Source organism: Ursus maritimus, unplaced genomic scaffold, assembly GCF_017311325.1.
Source record: "Ursus maritimus isolate PB19 unplaced genomic scaffold, ASM1731132v1 scaffold_32, whole genome shotgun sequence".
Classification (NCBI taxonomy): Eukaryota; Metazoa; Chordata; class Mammalia; order Carnivora; family Ursidae; genus Ursus; species Ursus maritimus.
In genome coordinates, this window is record NW_024425786.1 from 4,225,334 (window position 1) to 4,244,512 (window position 19,179).

General features: G+C 54.6%; 1 protein-coding gene and 1 long non-coding RNA gene across 6 annotated transcripts in view; one reads left to right on the plus strand and one right to left on the minus strand.

Annotated features, from left to right (window-relative positions):
* Positions 1 to 7,485, plus strand: part of LOC103666696 — a 19,930-nt gene extending 12,445 nt beyond the window's left edge. The window contains exons 1-4 of one of the 2 annotated variants that reach the window (XR_569602.2): positions 3,879 to 3,944; positions 5,801 to 5,944; positions 6,248 to 6,392; positions 6,997 to 7,485. This is a non-coding gene — a long non-coding RNA (uncharacterized LOC103666696). Of the gene's footprint in view, positions 1 to 3,878; positions 3,945 to 5,800; positions 5,945 to 6,244; positions 6,393 to 6,996 lie in introns of those variants that run through there. The other variant, XR_569603.2, reaches the window with a different exon arrangement.
* Positions 1 to 19,179, minus strand: part of ACOT7 (acyl-CoA thioesterase 7) — a 110,768-nt gene that overhangs the window by 34,279 nt on the left and 57,310 nt on the right. For all 4 annotated transcript variants that reach the window (XM_040645704.1, XM_008694780.2, XM_008694781.2 and 1 more), the window contains exon 6: positions 13,608 to 13,694. In XM_040645704.1, coding sequence (XP_040501638.1) covers positions 13,608 to 13,694 — 87 coding nt within the window. The remainder of the gene's footprint in view (positions 1 to 13,607; positions 13,695 to 19,179) is intronic.

A 19,179-nucleotide genomic window follows, 5' to 3' on the forward strand; every position in this document is an offset into this window, starting at 1 on the left:
ATATATATATATATATATATACGTACATATACACATACATACAATGGAATGTTACGCAGCCACCAAAAAATGAAATCTTGTCATTTGCAATGATGTGGATGGAACTAGAGGGTATTATGCTAAGCGAGATAAGTCACTCAGAGAAAGACAATTATCATATGATTTCACTCACATGTGGAATTTAAGAAACGAAAGAGAGGATCATAGGGGAAGGGAGGGAAAATAAAATAAGACAAAATCAAAGAGGGAGACAAACCATAGGAAACAAACTGAGTTGCTGGAAGGGTGGCAGGTGGGGAGATGGGGTAACTGGGGGATGGGCATTCAGGAGGGCATGTGATAGAATGAGCACTGGGTGTTATATACAACTGATGAAACACTGACCTCTACCTCTGAAACTAATAAAACACTCTACATTAATTTAAATTAAAAAAAATAAGAAATGGCCTCCTCCCAACCCCAACAGCTAGCAAACAAATCTGAGCTGAGACAGGGGAGAGAACCGTGATTAGCTGCAAACCTCACCAAAATAAATAAATAAATAAATAAAAATCACCATTTTATGGCAAAGGCCATTTATGGACTGAATTCACAGACTTCCAGTGCCCAGATAAGGGGGCAGGCCTGGTCACACCATGCGTGTCTATTATGAGATTGTGCCCCAAATAGGGGATTTATCCCAGGTACTGGGAACAGTGACTGACATGGGCAGCGGGAACTAGGATGGCGAGCAATCCCACACTCTGCTGCACACGGAGGCCTGGGAAGAGTTCGGGGTCTGGTCCACGGGGCTTTGTAAAGGAGTGGGCGCGGTCCAAGCTGCAGGAAGGATCTCACTACTTCCATTAATCTGTACCTTGCAGGGAGGCCACGGCCTGTTCAATGGGAAGTGACAAGGTAGACTTTAGGGTTCACTACATGGAAAATCTCTTTCCAGAACTCAAGTGTTTGGCCTTGAATCAGGGAGGTCTCCTTGGGGACGCCTGGGTGACTCAGTTAAGCATCCAACTCTTGATTTCAGCTCAGGTCATGATCCCAGGGTCATCAGATTGAGCCGTGTGTCGGGCTCTGTGCTGGGCATGGAGCCTGCTTGGAATTCTCTCTCTCCCTCTGCCCCTTCCCCCCAAAAAAGAAAGAAAAGGGGGGTGTCCTGGCGCCTTCAGAGCTGGAAGCAGCAGTCCCCTTGGGTCCTGCATGTCAAGTGACATCTGGTGTCTACTTAGAGGGAAGAGAGCTGCTGTAAAGTGGAGATTATAATAAGATGTTGACTTCAAACTGTCTTCTCCCTCTTCGTGGTCGGGAGAGGAACCACCCAGGACTCATTGCTGCGTGGGGCTGGTTATGAGACGCTCCTGTCACCCGTGGCTGGGAGAAAACCATGAGGTCATGTGGCCCGTGCGGAAACAAGATAATGAAAAATCTCATCCCATCCTGACACATTTGTAAGGACTGTTACCGCAAAACACAGTATTGAGAGCGGTAGACACAATACATTACAATCCATGTGTCCACGGAGAAAAGTAAATTCTGTTAAAAACAAACAGCCCCCTCCTGCAGAAAGCCCCCTGCCCAGTTTGTAACTGGTCTCCCGCTAACTGTGCGACTGGGCCCGCTGTCTGGCCAGAGCAGCTGAAGCTGCCAGCCCTCCTCGACACTGAAGTCCCCACCTCCTGCTCCCTTTTCCACACTTAAATCTGAAACATCGAGTACCCGAGCCTTCCAAAATGTGCCTCTTACCAGGGTCCCGCTGGAAACCGTGTCAATTTCTCCCCATTCAGGCACAATGGGGGCTGCCCGTGATGGGAACATCACTTCGGCAAATTACAGTCTGTCGTGAGCTGTCCTCATTACCCAGGATTCGCCATTTAAAAAATGACAACAAAATTGTAGATCTGCTGTCCTTGGACGCCGCATCCATTTCAGGAATTATGGGAAGGAAGAAAATGAGACCTGCTCGGCCACGAACACAGATAAACAGCAGGCACCGGAGATATTTTTGAATCTAACATTTAACTGCTCATAGGTTTTTTAAGTATCGACAACATGTTGGCTGGCTTAAAAATAGAGGCTTAAATTTATTCTCCCAGGTCCGACTGGCTGCCTGGGTCACGCTTGCCTACAAACCCGGAGCGGCAGTTAGCAGCTCAGAGCCCCGCGCCTCCACTGCCCACGCTGTGGGCGGCGACTTGAGATGCCCCCGTTTCCATATTTAGTCCCAGCTGACGGAGTGTGGGTGCCAGGCTCCTATATTAAGAAAACAATAGTAAGTTCATCCTATTTTAACAAACCCACCCCTCAGCAATGGCAACGGGTTATTCTGAGAGCCAGCTGAGTGACGGCCTCCCCAGTCAGTCTGGCGTCTCCCTCCCAGGTTCCAGATGTAGCCGTGGGCATCTCTGTGAAAAGCAACCAAGGGCGGGGGAATATTAGGTAAGGTAATTAGTAAGGATTATTTTTGGCAATTAATACACAGGGTCGTAAAGATGATGGGTTTCTAACGTCAAAATACCAACAGCGGGTACTGTGGCAGAGGCCTCGGGCACAGCTGGGCTGGGGCTCCCAGGTGCCCGGGAGCCGGGGAAAGGGGCTGCCCGGCCGTGCTTCAGCCCTCACGTTCCGTGTCAGATCACAACTGGACGTGGTTCCTGCTGTTTGAGAATCGATGCTTCCCTCCTCCAAACGAGGCAGCAGGGAAAGTAGGGCAGGCGGATTCCTGTCCCAACTGCCAGGGAGATTAGGGGTCAGGTGGCAGTGCCACACTCAGGCCCTCCCCGCTGCCCACTCTGGGAAGGGCAGGCCGAGGCCTGGAGTCCCTGCAAGGCTGGGTCATGTCTCTGAAGGCCGAGAACCGTTCCAGTGGGTGTCAGCTTCCTCAAAGGAAAGACTCAACTCATACTTAAGAACTCCATGCTCATGATACTAAACAGGAAAGACACCGTTAGGGGAAAATCAGTGGCCCTAATGATGCAGCTAAATAGGAAATAAAGTTAATTAATCTGACATCAAAGACAAAAGATCCCAGGACATCCATAGAGAAGGACAGTCTGCTGCTATACAGCGGACTGGGTTTCTCAGGCTAAACACGCCGCATTTGTGAATGAAGAGGAGGACTGCTGATCTACCCATGTCCCCGGCTGGAGGAGGCCACCGAGAAGGCCAGTGGGTGGGAGGAAACCAGTTTGTGGACAGGCATCAGCCGGGTGGGCAGACCCGGCAGCGTGGACCCCACCGCCAGCCCAGGACAGGTGGGAGCAGCTGGCCCGTCGTCCACAGCACCTGGGGCTTCAGGGCGGTAACCAGACCCTGCCTCCGGCCCTGTGTCCCGGAGCCATCTGGGTGGATGTGAAGCTGCCCTCTGGGGCTTTAGCCACAGAGTAACACATTTTCAAAACCAAAGATTCTTAGAAAGTGAGGCGTGGGAGGAAGGCTCAGCTTCATGATGAAGAGACTGGGGCCCAAGCCAGCATTTGCTTGCTCACCTCAGGACCCCCCTAGACCCGTTCCTCAAAAGTCCGAAACGTGCCTCACTCACCTCTTTCCTCCCTCCTCCCCAACCAAGGACTTGGCGCATCGTCCGCCATGCAGCAGGGGCCCAGTTAAATGAGGCCACAGACCCGGAAAGGAGCATCTGCCCTTGTTCTGTATGTTACGTGAGATCAATTCCTCCCACAGGCGCAGAACACTGCTCATTCCCAACCGCCCCACGGAAACCAACCGAACATGAGCATCTGGGCGGGAGGCCTCCTCCTGCACCTTGCCTCCCAGATGGCCTCTGCTTGGGCCACCAGCCTGCTCTCCGCCTGTGTACCACCTGCCTCCCTCCCGCCTCGGCCTGCCGGTTCTTCCTTCTGCCTTCTCCTTCAGGTCCTGGCCGAGATGTGCAGTCCTCCAGCCTTAGGTCGCCCAGCGGCCAAGCGTGGCCGCTTGGCTGCTGGACGTTTCAGGTGGGCGGTGTCTGCGTTGTGCTCTGCAGCGTCCCTGCGCCCCACGGCCCCGCGCATGCTCCTCGGGTGGGGCTGACTCGGCAGCTGTGCTGCGGCCCCCCTTCCCGCCCAGGCGCCCCTGCTTCCAGGTCATTCACTCGGCACCTTGCATGTCTACTCGGCTCCAGGCCCCACTTCCAGTGCTGGGGATACGGCAGTGAGCACAGCACACTGAGTCCCCACCCCGTGAGCCTGCGCTCTGGGTGGGGTGGGGAGCCACCAGGCAGGTGGCTGTTAGGGCATGGTAAGCGCTTGGGCACGCAGTGAGCAGGTCGGGGAGGGTGTCTACCTTACACAGGGTGCCAGTGAGCTGCAGAAAAAGGGGAGCAGCTGGGCAGTTGTCTGGGCAGCAGTAACTCAGCAGAGGGAAGAAACGCAGCCCGGGAAGAGGGAGTAGCAGGGGCAGAGCCCGCAGCTGAAGTGCTCCAGGCATCTTGGGAAGGCGAGGGGCCAGAGCAAGGCAAGAGGGTGTGCAAGATAAAGGGGATTGGGGACGCAGAGGGGAAGGCCTTCCTGGAGGGCCTCGAAAGGACAGAGGCAGCACAAATAAAAAGATCTGATTTTGGGGGTGCCTGGGTAGCTCAGTCAGTTAAGTGTCTGACTCTTGATTTCGGCTCAGGTCATATCTCAGGGTCATGGGATCGAGCCCTGTGTGGGGCTCGCACTGGACCTGGACCCTACTTAACATTCTCTCCCCCTCCCCCCCCACCTCCTCTCCTTCCGCTCTCTAAAAAAAAAGAAAGATCTGGCTTCTACTGGGAGTGAGACAGGAGCCACCACAGGGCCTGGAGCAGGCTGGGCTCGACTGCACTTCTGCTCTAAAAGGATGGCTGAGGCTACAGCGCTGAGAAGAGATGATGGTTCAGGGGAGTCAGGAGGCCAGGCACGAGGCCATTTCAGTGGAAATGGGGACCGGGAGGGGACAGTGGTGGCGGCGAGCACTCACATTCTGATATGTTTGGAAGGGAGAGCCCAAAGGACTGGCTGATAGATGAGGTGCGGAGCCTGCGAGAGAGACAGCTGAGTCCTGGGAGCTCACAGGAAATCACGGGAATTCTGGCTAGACAGCCGAGGGGATGGCCTGGCCGCCCCTACAGTGGGAGGGCTGGAAGAAGAGGGTCTGGGGCAGGGAAAGGTTTGGCTGGAGTTGTAAACCGGGGAACTGTGGGCCTAGGGCAGCATGATGCCAGATGAGTCGCAGAGGGAGGGACCTTGGGGAGCATGCATGAGGCTACAAGGCCGCGGCCTGGGAGGGGAGGGAAGGGGCCCAGGGAGGGAGGCTGAGAGGAGGGGCTGCACGAGCTGTGAGCGCCAAGACCTGCTCTCGGGCTTTGGCAACGGCAGGCCAGAGGGCTCCTTGACAGGAGGGAAGTGTTGGGAGCAGGTTCCAGAGAGAACGATGAGAGAGACAGGAGGACGGAGCACAGACAACTAAGCAAGGCACCAAGATGAAAGGGGGAGTGGGGGCATTGTGGGGGGTGCAGGTGGGCCGGGGTGGCTGCCCTGCCAGGAAAGAGATGACTGGCCTCCAGCTGGCCTGAGACACCAAGGACACTGTGACAAGTGGAACCTGAGTAACTCTGGCCGACGAAGGTTTTATGATGGTCACGATCCCATTATTCTTTTTCCAAAGCAAGTGACCTGCAGAGCTGGGAGCCCGTCAGGTCAGCAAGGTCACCCTGGAAATCGGGGGCCCTAGCACAGACCGTCAGAGTGCAGTAGAGCTGGGGGTCCCTATGGATAAACTTATTTGCAGACTCACGACAGCACAGGACAGAGAACGACTCACCCCGGCCCCTTATTTTCTGAAACCGCAGCATTCTCTCCCAGAGCCAATCAACGCTCATGCTCCCCATGTTGTGCGTCCATTCACGGCTCTGACGTGATCCGCGGCTGGGGTACAGCCATGGCTGAAACCAACCAGGTCCCCGGCCTCAGAAACAGAAGCAGAATCACTTCAGGTAATGGGTCAGTGACCACCCCACACTCCAGCCAAGTGCCAGGCAGGGTCAGGCAGACGGGCATGGGCTCCCCTGCGGAACGCGGCCGCCGCAGGATGCTGTAAAGCCAGGCCTGTCCTACAAGTACCCACCAGCTGGGGCCCAGTCTAGCAGCTTGATCTAAGGACACTGGAGCCCCACACCCAGCTTGATTTATTGCCTGTGATTCTAACCGAGAAAAACTGCTAAAGGCTCAGGACACAGCCACCCAGCAGCATCAACTCGAACCATTATTCTGAACGACGTCTTTCATTCTTTCAGCAGATACTCATCAAGTTCCTTCTATGTATAAAGTACTCTGCAAAGTAGTCGGGAAGGGAGGAAGCCAGGACAAGAAAGCTCGTCATCTCCAGGAAATGAACACTGGAGACTATCTCCACCATCTGAAGTGGCAGAAAGGCCGAAATGCGTAAGAGAGGAGCAAAAATGTGCGATGGTACACAAGGACAAAGGGAAGGTTGCTACTCCCTGGGGAGAGAGGGGCTCCCGGAGCGCCAGGGAGGAGACAGGATGAGGGCTGGGCATGCAGAATGGGCACGGGTGGAAGAACAAGATGAACAAAGATACAGAGGCAGAAAAGCAAGAGGCACGTTCAGGGAAGGAAAGTCTCGAGGGGAGTGATGAGGCTGGACGGCATCCCGCAGGCAGCAGGGACACCCACGGTTTGAGAGCCGCGGGCGCCCCGGGCAGAGCTGTGCTTTGCCAAGACCGATGTGCTGCCTGGGGCAGGTGAGGGAGGGGCGAGGCCAGGGCATGGGACCCCAGGGCTCAGCAACTGGGGGAGGGTGGGGAAGAGGGGAGGGCTCTGACGGACCTGTTCACAGGTCCCGTGGCTGTGAGGTGGGACCAGAGTGGGGACAGTGCAGGAACATGGGACAGCAGGGGGCCGGGGGCCCCAAGACCGGAGCACACAGTCAGGCCTGCTGCTGTCCCAGCCTTTCTCCTTCCTGGGGGTGGATCTGCTGCTCTTTTTCCGATTCCAGCACTCAGTTATTTTTAATTTTTCTTTTTAGGAAACACAAGCTCCAAGTGACCCACTCTCTCCTCTGAGAACATCTTTAGCCAAACCCAGCTTTGAGAGGAAACGCTCTCCTTTCCGTATTTGTAAGTTCTGGATAGTTTAGAAGTCCAGACTTGTCTGTCTCTCTGACCAGGGCTTATTTAGAGGACTGTCTTAACTTCCGGTGGTTACGTTCTTGTTGTGGAAGCTGAGGCTTCACGGGTCCACACTGAGGAATCCACAATTAAGATGTGCTTTGTGGTCACGTAAATGATATTTTACCAACGCCCCCCTGGATGTGAGAAAAAAGCATGTGTTCTCCGTGTTCCCTCTGCGTCTGTAATAAAACTAGGAAACTAAGTAAAAATTACAGTTGACCTTTGGAACATGGTGGGGTTAGGGGGCGCCGACCCCCCTCACAAACCCACCTATAACTTTGGACTCCCCCCAGAACTAAGTACTAATAGTGAACCACAGAGAGGATGCCCCCCCATAACAGGAACCATGGATTAACACGTCCTGTGCTCATGATGCATATCGCACACTGTGTTCTCATGATAAAGTCAGCTGAGAGAAGGAAAATGACAGGAAAATCAGAAGGAAGAGAAAATACACATACAGACTGTCCTGTCTTTGTTGGGGAAAAAAAAATCCAGATACAGGTGGACCTGCGCGGTTCAAACCCGCGCTGCTCAAGGGCCTGTCGTTTATAACCACCACCAACCTTTATTAAGTATTTCCTATGCGCTGGTTGTTTGCCCTGTATTATCCCATTCAATCCCCCCCAAGAACCCCCATACTACAGGGAGGCTGTAAATCCTGGGGGGGGGGGTTAAATTAGGACAGCCACACAATTCCAGGGGGTGTCATCCGTTCAACAGAAGTGATAGAAGAACGGCCAAGTGGAGAAATGAAGAGAACGATCAGGTCCACGGGGCCACTGTCCCAGTGAAGATGCCGAGACCACTTGAGTGGGATAGAACAAATCTATCGGTTGTCACTTGGATAAGGTCACAGAGGCCACAGGGCCGGACAAGGCACAAGGAGAAAAGATGAAGAGGGAGGAGAAGGTCCAGGACTGACGTGGGGGAGCAAGTACACCGAGGCCTCAGGTGACAGGGGCAATCTGAGATTCAGGAGGCCCCCTGGAAGCCCTCACTGTCAGTGTGCATCGCCTGGGAAGGGGTGTGAGCATGCAGGTGCCTGGGGCTCCCCAGACTTACTGCAGGCTTCTTGGGGTGGGACCTGGCCTCTGTGTCCACACCGGGCACTCTGGCAACAGCATGGATTTGGTGTGGGGGGTGGGCATGAACCCAGGACGGGACTTGAAGGGGGCGGGTGTCCAGTGCTCCTGAGAGGTTCGGGGAAAGGGGTGAGAGGGCACAGTCACTGGGTGTGTTGAGACAAAAGCCCTCTGACTGGGAGTTTCTGAGACCCCTGAATCATGAGAACCCCCAGGGCACTTGTGGCTCAAAATCCAGGTCCCCATGTTGGGGCCCCAGACACCCTCCCAGAGAAGGTCCAGGAATCTGTGTTCCTGACAGGCACCAAGATGACTGCTGAGGGACAGACAAGTTTAGGAAACTGGGTCAGCCCCAGTTCACCGCCACATCCCTGCCTTCTCATCTTGGAGCAGAGACAGTTTTTACCAAGAACCAGATGTGATCGTGAACACGGAGCCCTACCACAGACAACCCCACGTCCGTTCCTCTGATGCTCTAAAGATCGGGGACAGGCACTGGAGAGGTGACCAGAACCACCCAGGTCAGCCCCTGGGACGAGGGCCCTGCAGGTTCACCTCTCACGGAAGCTCTGGAAGGTGGGCACTGTGCTGGGGAGGCCAGATGGTTGGGGCTGACCATCCAGAACAGAGCTGTCTCTGCTCCTGACACCCTTCCCTGACTCAGAGTCTGTAAACTTCCTTCCTTTCCCAGTTTTTGGGCTCTTCCATGGGGTAATTAACAGGACAACAATAACTGACGTAAGAACAAGATTCTCTCTCCTCCAGCTTTTAAGTAGTCAGCATGAAGCAGGGCGCTGGCTGCTCACTTAAGGACGCCTGGGAATAGTGCGGAACGTTGCGAATAGTGTTTCAAGGCAGGAAACACTCTGGGTGCTGGGTCCGAGCGCAGTTCACTGCTCCCAGCTGTGTCCCCTTTCCCAGGGCCGCACATTTACAGCAGTTGTTGGTAACCCAGGCTGACCCGTCCATCAGAATCACCGGGGCTGCAAGACGGGGCCTCCCCATGGCATCTGGTCCAACTGGCAGGGCCTGGGCATCTGCATTTTTGAGTGCCCTGGCGATCCCAGTGGGCAGCAAGGACGGGACCACGATCCACAACCTCTCGGGAAAGCGGACAGATGGACACCGGAGGAAGGATGAGCTGGCCACTGGGGCAGACGCCCAGGGCGAGAAGAGGGTCCAAAGGCCAAATGGAGGGCTGACTCTACAGAAAAGGAGGAACAGAGAGACAGCGCCAGAGGGAGGCACCCCCAGGTGGAGGAGGCTTCAGACAGCCGGCCGTGGCCAGAGCTGCAGGGATCGGTTCAAGCACATGCAGCAGGGACTCACCTCAGGAACAGTGGCTCCCCAGCGTGGTCCCCAGACCTATGGACACTTGGGGTGCTCCAAACCCCTGGGGGCGGGGCCCCACCATCCTGAGCAGTGGCTCCGGGGAAAGGTTTATGAAGCCTGGCATGGGTGTGTGGGGGGTGACATCACAAATGACAGGAGCCCAGAAACTGCAGACCACTCAATTTAATGTTATTCGGGAAAGCAGCAGGAAGACTGTGGATGGGCCCGGGGCTGAGGCTAGAGAGAGCAGCGAGGCACAGGGAAGCGGGACAGGGGAGGTGCGGCCAGGGAGCAGAGGGAGAGAATCCAGACTCCCGCATTTCTGAACAGGAACCTTGGAGGCCAGAAGGGGATGCGCCAACGCCTCCAAGCCCTGGGGAGAGAATGGCACACCCAGCCAGGAAAAGTTTTACACACGCAAGTCCAGGAAACTCCTCCTAAGTTCCCCACAGACACTGCCCCCCAATTACTTGTCCCTCTCTTCTACAGCAACTCCAGAGTTTGACCGACACGTCTGGCCAGTGAGACCCACCAGCAGACGAGGGCGATCGATGGGTGATGCTTCCTGGGAACGCTGTACCGCTCTGCGCTGCCCCACCACAGAAATGGGGCCGCCCCTGCGACGGCAGACGGGCAGAGGGAGCCTGGGTTGCCAACACCAGTGAGGTTCCAGACGAGCCCTGGACTTGTTACAGCTGCCTCATCCCACAGGACACAACCATCGTCTGTCTGCTGGAAGGCACTGCGTGGAGCCTTCACCACAGCAGCTGAGCCTTTCATCTGGCTGACATAACCTTTCCGAGGAAGCCACTGGAAAATGGAAGATCCGTGAAGGAGAGCAATGCAGAGCAGGTGCAGGGAACGAGCACTCCGGCTCTCAGGGGGCGGAGGGTAGCTCTCTCCAGGGAAGCACATGCCGAGAGGCCGTCTGGCAGGCATAACCATACCGAGAGGCATTCCACAGAGGACGGAGACTGGATGTTCAGAGCGGGTGGGAGACGCGGCGGGGAGACACGGTCATGGCGCTGGCTCCGCGCTCAGCGGCACTCACGCAGGCCCTCACGCAGGCCGAGTCTGAGGCTGGCCAACCGGAGACCCGAGGAGACGGAGCCACAAACTGGGAACACAGCCAGAGCAGCGGCCCCGGTGGAGCGAGGACAGGGCAGCTGCATTTTGTCAAAAGCTGTTTTGGACCACTTCCATAGAATATCTTGGTTTAAAATAATTAATTTAAAAATTTTTTTAAAGTGCCAAAGAAACATCCAAGGCCACTGGAAGTTCAGAAGTGAAGAATTCACAGTGGAGACGCCTCCAGCCTGCCCTGAGCGGGACGCCCAGCTAGCCCCAGGGAGCACCCCCCCACCGTCACAGTCGGGCTGGGGGTGAGCAGCNTGGAACGGCTGACAAAGGGCCAGGCATGGAGCGTCCCAGAGGAAGAGAGCAGCAGAGAACATATTGGGAACCAAAGGCAAAAGGGGAACAAGGCCTTTAAGAAGACAAATCAAACAGACAAAACTAGCCCTACACCCTCTCACCAAATTACTAAAAACCGGTGTTTCATGATATAAATAAAATTCGACTCAAAACACACCTGGGAAAACAGACATACCTACAAACAAAAACAATGAAAAGTCGTTTTTCGATTTCAGGCAATATTTTTTATTACTACTATCAGTCATTTTAGATTCTGCCACTTTACCGAATTCTTTAATGATCTGAGTTATCTTTGTCACAGAATCTCCTGGGTCACCAGGTATGGTTCTGTGCCACAAAGATGAACGGCTTTCCTTCTTTTCTGCCAATTCCGGTACCTCTGAGTCTCCATCTGGTTTAGGGCAGTGGAACAAATCCCCAAAGCAATGTTAATGCAGTGAGAGCGTGGCCCCTTGCCTCAGTCCTGACCTCGGGGACAGTCCTCAGAGCTCCCCTTTGAGGAAGATGCTCACTTTAGGGCTCAGATACCCATTTTTTGTCATGTTTGGGAAGGACCATCAATTCCTATTCTGGTACAGAATTACTGAATAAAAGCCAAATTAGTATCCATCTCCGTTCACGATTTTCTCCTGCGCTTGGCAGCTACTAAATTACAGGTTAGAGAAGACTTTGACTGAAATGAGTTTAGACACCACTCTTACTGACAGCATCCTCTCTAGGAAAACGCTGTAAAATCACAGTTCCTTGCGGGTGTTTTCAGCACAACATCTATTTTGTTCACTTGCTCCTGGTGAGTTACTGGGCGCTGTTTAGAGATGATTACGTTTGGGGAAAATATAAGGCACTTTTTTTTTAACTTGTGGGCACAAAACCTCTACTACAATAGACATCAAATACCGCAAAGCCGTCGTAAACATCGCTTAAATGTACTTCTTAAAGAAAAGTGCCTGCCTCAAATGCCACAGCTCAGGCTCTGTAAATGAGCATAGGTTCTAGATTTGCAACAATTCCCTCCCTCACACCATCCAGCACGTGCAGACAGGAGACTAGGCTTGTCAACACGGAGACAGCGAAGGGTGGAGATGCCACCTCTCCTGAACTTCCAACATGTGGACGAGATAAGCAAAAATTCTAGCGCAGGGGCCCCTGGGTGGCACAGCGGTTAAGCGTCTGCCTTCGGCTCAGGGCGTGATCCCGGCGTTATGGGATCGAGCCCCACATCAGGCTCCTCCGCTAGGAGGCTGCTTCTTCCTCTCCCACTCCCCCTGCTTGTGTTCCCTCTCTTGCTGGCTGTCTCTATCTCTGTCGAATAAATAAATAAAATCTTAAAAAAAAAAAATTCTAGCACAGAGTTTCAAATTTCAGGGGGAATGGAATTCAATAAGGCTGAAAGACAATTCTCAGCAGTTATGGGGCCTGGGCTCCAGATGGGGAGTTCAAAAGAGGGGCTGCCCCCCATTTCCAGGAGGCAGGCAAGGGCTGGTGAAGAAGAGGAGACAAGCAAGCTTATGGGACCGCGGCTGTCCTCGGGGTACAAAGATGCTCTGACTGCCACCACATTCACGGGCTGGGCATGCATTTTTCATGAAGCAGACATTCTCTTGGGCAGGATCTATGTTAATCAGATCTAAGGGCACTGCAGCCAATATTTAGTTGAAAGAGGAAAATGATCATGAAATTAAAACAAAACAAAACAAAAAACACCAAAGAGAATTAGCTTAAAAAAAAAAAAAAAAAGAAACAAACTCTAAAAATAGATCCCAAATCAGGGCCCACTCTCTGACTCTGACAAGGCCCAGGGCCCGTTATCCCGTACTCCTCAACCTGAACGTGATCTGTGCCTCTCGCTCATGGAACGAGTTTCTGTAAAGCACCTCTTTGTGTGAGGCCCCGGAGCCAACACAAAGAACAAGATCAAGCCCTGCCCCGAGGCCTCCCCGGTAGAAATATCAACATAACGCTGCACAGAATGGTACCATTTGAGATGGGTTTTGAAGGATGAATACGAGTTTTCTAAGAGAAAAAGAAAAGAAAGCTTGGTACTCCTGGCCTTGGAGATGAGAGCACAAATGAATGGCACTGTACCCATGCTTACTGTTTCCCCTAAATTGCAAAAAATAACCATCCCTCATTAAAGTACAAAGCATCCCTCTATGAGCCTGGAGCTAAGTCCCCCTATGTCCCACCGTATTTCCCGAGCCAGGAACTTTAAGGTCTATGTTGTTTAAGGTGGAATCTGACCAAAGGAAGAAATAAACGAGAACATGAGAGGCAAAAACATGCTTCAGTAGCCCCTTTGTTAGTGGGTCACACCGTTACTCTCTGGTGACATCACTGTCCCGGAAAGGCCCTGCCCCAACCTGCGGCCACTACACACCTCGTGGTTCTAAGCTCCCAGGGTTGCGTGTGACCCTCCATCAGGACAGTCATCCATCCGACTTTCGTTTCCAATTTTAAAAACCGGCGCCGACTGTATTTCAGTAATATATCATGCAGCCTCTTGAAAGTTTAAACTTCCACTTCATTAAACACCAGAGCCTAAACTGGGTCAGACGGCAGCCTGGCTGCTGGGGAGACGAGCGGGCGCGAGCGAGCAGCCGCAGCTGACTTCTTACCTCCGTGCACAAAGCCGTGCAGGGTGCAGTCGGAAGGCCCCACCAGGTGGATCAAGCTGGACTGGCTGTAGCTGACCGTGTTCGGCTCTGGAATTGCAAAGGAGAGAGGTTAGGCCGTGGGGCAGATCGATGCCCACGACTGAGTGCCGCGACATCTGCACGGCCGCCGACAGCATCCGACTGCCGGCAGCTCAGGTGGGATTTCTCTGAGGAGAACTGTGGTCTCCACGCGCTCTGGTCTGTGACAGCAAAGGCTTTCAAGGGTTCATCGGCCACTCTGTTAGCGAGTCAGGATGCTCACCCCGGGGGACACCAGTGTGCCCAGCAAGGCCCGTTCCCCAGACACAGGCAGCCAGTCAACACCTCGCAGCTACACGCTCCCAGGGCTGTGGTGACCCTCCTGCATTCATCCTTCTCACTTTCATTCCCAATTTTGTAAACGATCGCAGACAGTGTTTCAGAAACTTACCATGTAACCTCTCGAGTGAGCACATTTGCACCGCACGGAACACAGTGGTAGGTGTAGACGCCACAGACTGATCCTCCCCGGACAGCGCCCCGGGACTCCTGGCAGCCCCCAGGCTCTGACGTGGACCAGGAAGATTCAGCACCCAGAGGCCTGCCAGCTTTTGTCTCCTGTTCACCACCCCAGCTCGCCACATCCCTGGGGGCCACCCTCCCTCTGGAAGAGGCTACACTTAAACAAACACATGAAATAAAACCCACCCCCAGAAAGCACATAGGACACCTCGACGCTGCCTCTTCTAATAGGTGCGGCCGATGCTCCCCTGGAGGTTCTCCTGAGCAGACCAGCCACTGCTTCCACCTTCCAGAGCCTTCCGGGCACAGCTGACACTCCTCTGTCTCCTGCCTGGACAGCTGGTGCTAGGAGGGGGTGGCCACTCCTACCCCAGCAAGGCTGAGCTGTTGAGGAAGCCAGCCCACAGGGCCACTGATGATGGGGCCACAGCGTAGATGGAGAAAGGTCCCTTCTACACTGGGCTGTGGACAGGACAGGCCATGCCAACAGTCATCTGCCCTGCAGGCAAGAACTGGTAGCACGAGGGTGTCCCCTAAGCATCAGCATCACCTCGAGACCCTGCCCGATTCTCCTCCACACGGAATTTCAAACCATGTGGTTGCCTGAAGGGGTCACGAGGCAGGGGAACTGCAGCCCAGGTAAACGGAGACCCTGAAGTATTTAAATCCAGACTCATTTTGTCCTTGTCCTCGAGCCTCGCGGCTTAGAGTGATCTAGACTTGAGTTGGTGCGCTTGTGTGAAGTGCCATCTGTGGCACTTGAGAGGCCATCGTGAGATGCTCCGGGCAGGGTCCTCGGCTGCACAGGGAACTGTGAAGTGGCTCCTACTATGGAGAGAGGGCTCTCATTCTCATGGGCAGCCAGCTCTCACCTCGGGGCCCGGCAACTGGGCGGCTCCCTCCGCCTGCTTTCCTGGCTCGCCCTGTGCTGTGAGAGGCAGGCGCCGGCTGCCAGGTGATGTCCCAGCTCCTGCCTCAGGAGATACTGGGCAGCCGTGGAGAGAAGGATTCCCACCTGTGAGGCCGCATTCTGGGGACCTGGCCATCCAGCCCACCCATCTGGATGTGGGTCAAATGGTCCTCGCAAGCGGTCCCTCCACGAGCTGGTGCACAAGGGCACTACCTGAAACCAACCAACAGACCAATGGCTCCGAGCAAGGCGAGACGGGGGTAACAGCAAAAGCCCGGGAGGGGCACTCCAGGTGTCCCCTGGTGTCCACTAGGACTGCATTCGGTGCACATAGCCTGTGGCTTTGATTCAAGGGAGGAGCTGCTTCTCCCAGCTGCCCCATCAGTGCAGGCCTCCCAGACCGCAGGGGTGTCCATCTGAGACCACGCTGGGCTCAGGGTAATGCAGCACATGCAGACATACCACACGGGATGGGAAGCTGGACTCTGCCCTCCCCAGTTTCTCATCTCACTCGGAAATGGAAAAGACGTACCCCCAAAAATCCCTTGTGCTGCTATGGGAGGTGTGGGGGACAGTCGCTGCTGGTGAGGCCTCACCCGGCCAGGGCCATGCCTACAGCCGGCCTTGGGGGTTCAGACACCTGGACCCTGCCTGGGGGCAACTGCTGGGGCCACAAAGCACACTGATGAAGACCCCCTGCCATCACACCTGTCGGAGAGACTCCCCAGCCAGCGCTGGCCAGCCCGCAGCACCCCTGAGCTCAAAGCCTGTCTCCCTCAGGCCCCGTCTCTCTGCAGAGCACGGAGACAGAGGACAGAAAGGCCTCAAGAACCAAGGGACACACTCCATGGCCTTCGTTTGTGTCCCACTCGTAAGAGATACGGAAGTCACACCTACAGCACAAATGAAAACTAAGTCTCAAATCTGGCCCAATCTCAGAAACCACTTTGACCAGCTAACAGTTATGCAGGTGAGTCATGACGGAATTTTTTGAAGTTCAAACCACAGAAAATTGCACACAAAAATCTTTGTCATGTCCAGTATCTATTCAGACGACAAGGCATTTGAAATAACGATCACAACCTCGTGAAAGAGATGTCCCCACCGTCTTCTACTAACGTTCAAAAGTTTCAGTTCGGCCGTGTCTAATCATTTAATGTTCTTAAAACTTGAATTAATAAGCTTTTCAATAAATGAAAGCCCCACAATTTCAATGGGGAGAAACAACACACCCACACAGCCGCCCCCCAGTCCTGCTTCCCTTGGTCGTGAATTTGGCCCCCGCAGGGCTCTTCGACCATGGGCCCGAGTCTATCCTGCGTGTGTGTTTGGTTCACAGTCGCTGGTTGGGCACCTCTCGCCCTTGGTCATCCTCAGCGGCCTGTCCCCTGTTCCTTGTGCTCCGTACCTCAGGTGAAGCACCGTGATACGTAAAAAGGCTCTGCCAAGTGCAAGGTTGAGCCGCGGAGATTGGGGGCTGTCTGGTGCTGCTGCCGGTGCTGCCTTAATGAAGAGATAAGCTGGGCCCAGAACTGGGGCCCACCCAAAGGGAAACCTGTTTTCTGAAGGTCAAGGGCACTGTTTACAGTTCCCCGGGCTTAAAAGGTGGGACACACGGTCAACCTGAAGGTAAGCCTGTGGGGCCCCAGCACCACGGGAAATGGCTGAAAGGAGTCAGCGAGGTCCTGTGAGCTTCTCCTTTCTGCTCTGAGCAAGGTAGGTCAGGAAAGACACAGCCAGCTTGGAAGCATAACAGAGAGTGAGCGGGGAGCCCAGAGACCTGGGGCACCAAAAGGTGGGAAAAGCCTACTGCTTCTGGGGATGGAGGGGGACAGAGATCAAAGCCCATCACAACTCAGCCCCCAAGTGTGTCCACGAGAGAACCACAAGGAAGCCACCATCCAGCTGAGAGAGCTTGACAAGTGTGCCTGGGAAGGACGCTGGGTGTGACTGTCACAAGCAGCGGACAGGAAGCCAACAGACCAATGTCCACCAAGTTTAGGAGGAACAACTGTTCAAGCCCTAAATAACCTCTGATGTCCCCTGTCGTAGACGAGCAGATGCCCACTTCAGATGAGGCCGTGGAGGATAGCGGACAAGAAGCCCCTTCCAGAGAGCAGATGGGGGTCAAGGAGCCCCCCACCCCGAGAGCAGCCCTCCCCTGCCAGCACGGCAGCCCCGGGAACCCGTGAGCATGTTTGCCCCTCGTCTCTCGTCTCCTGTCCCACCTCCGTGTGGACACAGTGCCGGTGCAGGGGGACCATGGTTTGGTCATCGGCCACTGGCCCACAAGGTCCTGCATCTAAACCCAACAAGAAACCACACGCAATCCGAGATACTGCTCTCTGAGGTGAGGCGGTGGCTGGACCGGATTCCGGGTGAAGTGTCCCACACGGGCGAGGGAAGGAAGCGGGACGTGGCGGTCAGCGGGCAGGACTGGGCGGCCCCTTCTCCTCGCCTTCTCCACGCACGGCTGGACACATCGCCCAGCCTTCTCCGCAGGCTGCCTCCCTGCCAAAGGGGCGAGTCAAGGGCTACCTGCTTTCAGGCCAAACCCCCAATCGCTCCCCTTCTGAGGTAACCCCGAAAGCTACCTGTTTAAGACGTACAGCTACGAGTCCACCCCATCTGCAGGACACCCCTGATTAGGACACCCGGTTTGGGGTTTACGAGAGATAAACCTCTACTAAGACACTAGGATCTCAGATACCGTGACACTGGCTAACACGGTGCCTGATGTTGGGTCTCAACGTCCCGACGCCGTCCGGAACCTGAGCGAGGTCCCCAGGGCAGCAACGGGAGAGGTTTGACACGGCTGTAAATGCACGGAAGTCCCCTTTACTGTGTTCCAGCCGAGGAAACAGAGGCAGACAGATTAAGTCCACATGGAGGCAGAGGTGGGACTCAGACCCAGGCACCCCGACACGGGACAATGTGTCCCTCACCATCCTGCCTCTGCCTCCTCATGCCTCGCTCCCTCCCCAGAACAAATACTGACGGGCACAGGATGATGGGCCTGGTCAGATCCTGGGAGAGCAGATCCTCGCAGGGGTGGCCGAGCATGGGCTGGCCCCAGGGAGGTGGAGCCTGGGCCCAGACCAGCAACTGGAGCCGGGTTTCTTTGTCATCAACGCGGCAGCCCCCAAATGGCTCCAGATGGCCACACAGTCTCTACATGGTCAAAGCTGGACATCTGACGGCTGTGGATCAAACAATTCAAGGTAACTGTATTTTCTCTTGTCGGATGGAGAAAACAATAACAACAACAACAAAAAAAAGCTGGGTTTTAAAGAACTCCCAGACTCTCTGAAAGGATACCTGAAGGATGAGGTCAGCCCTGCAAGGGAGTTGCTAGGCAACAGCCTGCTGAAATCAGGTTCTGGTGTCAACAGTGACAGAGGTCTCCAGATGTGGGGGGGTGGCTGGAGTGTTCGAAAGACCCCCAGTGCCAAGCACAGGCCCTGCCCTTCTTGCTGAGCTCCTGTCCCCCTCCCCAGGCACTGGGAGGCCTGCCTGCAGAGGCCCAGCCCCACCCTGCCAGGGCAAGGCCAGCTCTACTGGGAGACTGAGGTCGGAAATGCGGACCACATTCAAGAACACCAAGGAACGGGCCTGTGACTTCCTGACGACGCATTTAAGAGCCAGTCCCTAAGCCAATCATCTGAGAAAGATGCATTCCTATTGGAACGTAGAAAAATAAAAATAAAAGCTTGTAAAAATCTCTCAAGAAATCTTGAGACTCAGGGGGCGCCTGGGTGGCTCAGTTGGTGAAGCGTCTGCCTTCGGCTCAGGTCATGATCCCAGGGTCCTGGGGTCGAGCCCCATGTCGGGCTCCCTGCTCAGTGGGGAGTCTGCTTCTCCCTCTCCCCCCGGCTCATGCGTGCATTCCCCCCCATCTCTCTCTAATAAATAAAATCTTTAAAAAAAAGAAATCTTGAGATCCAGAACGTCACCTTTGATTAATACCATTGGAGAATAATAGATTCTGAGAAACATTAGTATCCGATTCACAAACAGGAGAGCAAACCGGAAATAACCCCAAGCGTGAAGGGACTTAGGCTGGAAACTGTGAACATTATATTCAGTTTCCCGGACAGTTAAAGGAGGAATCCAGGACTGAAC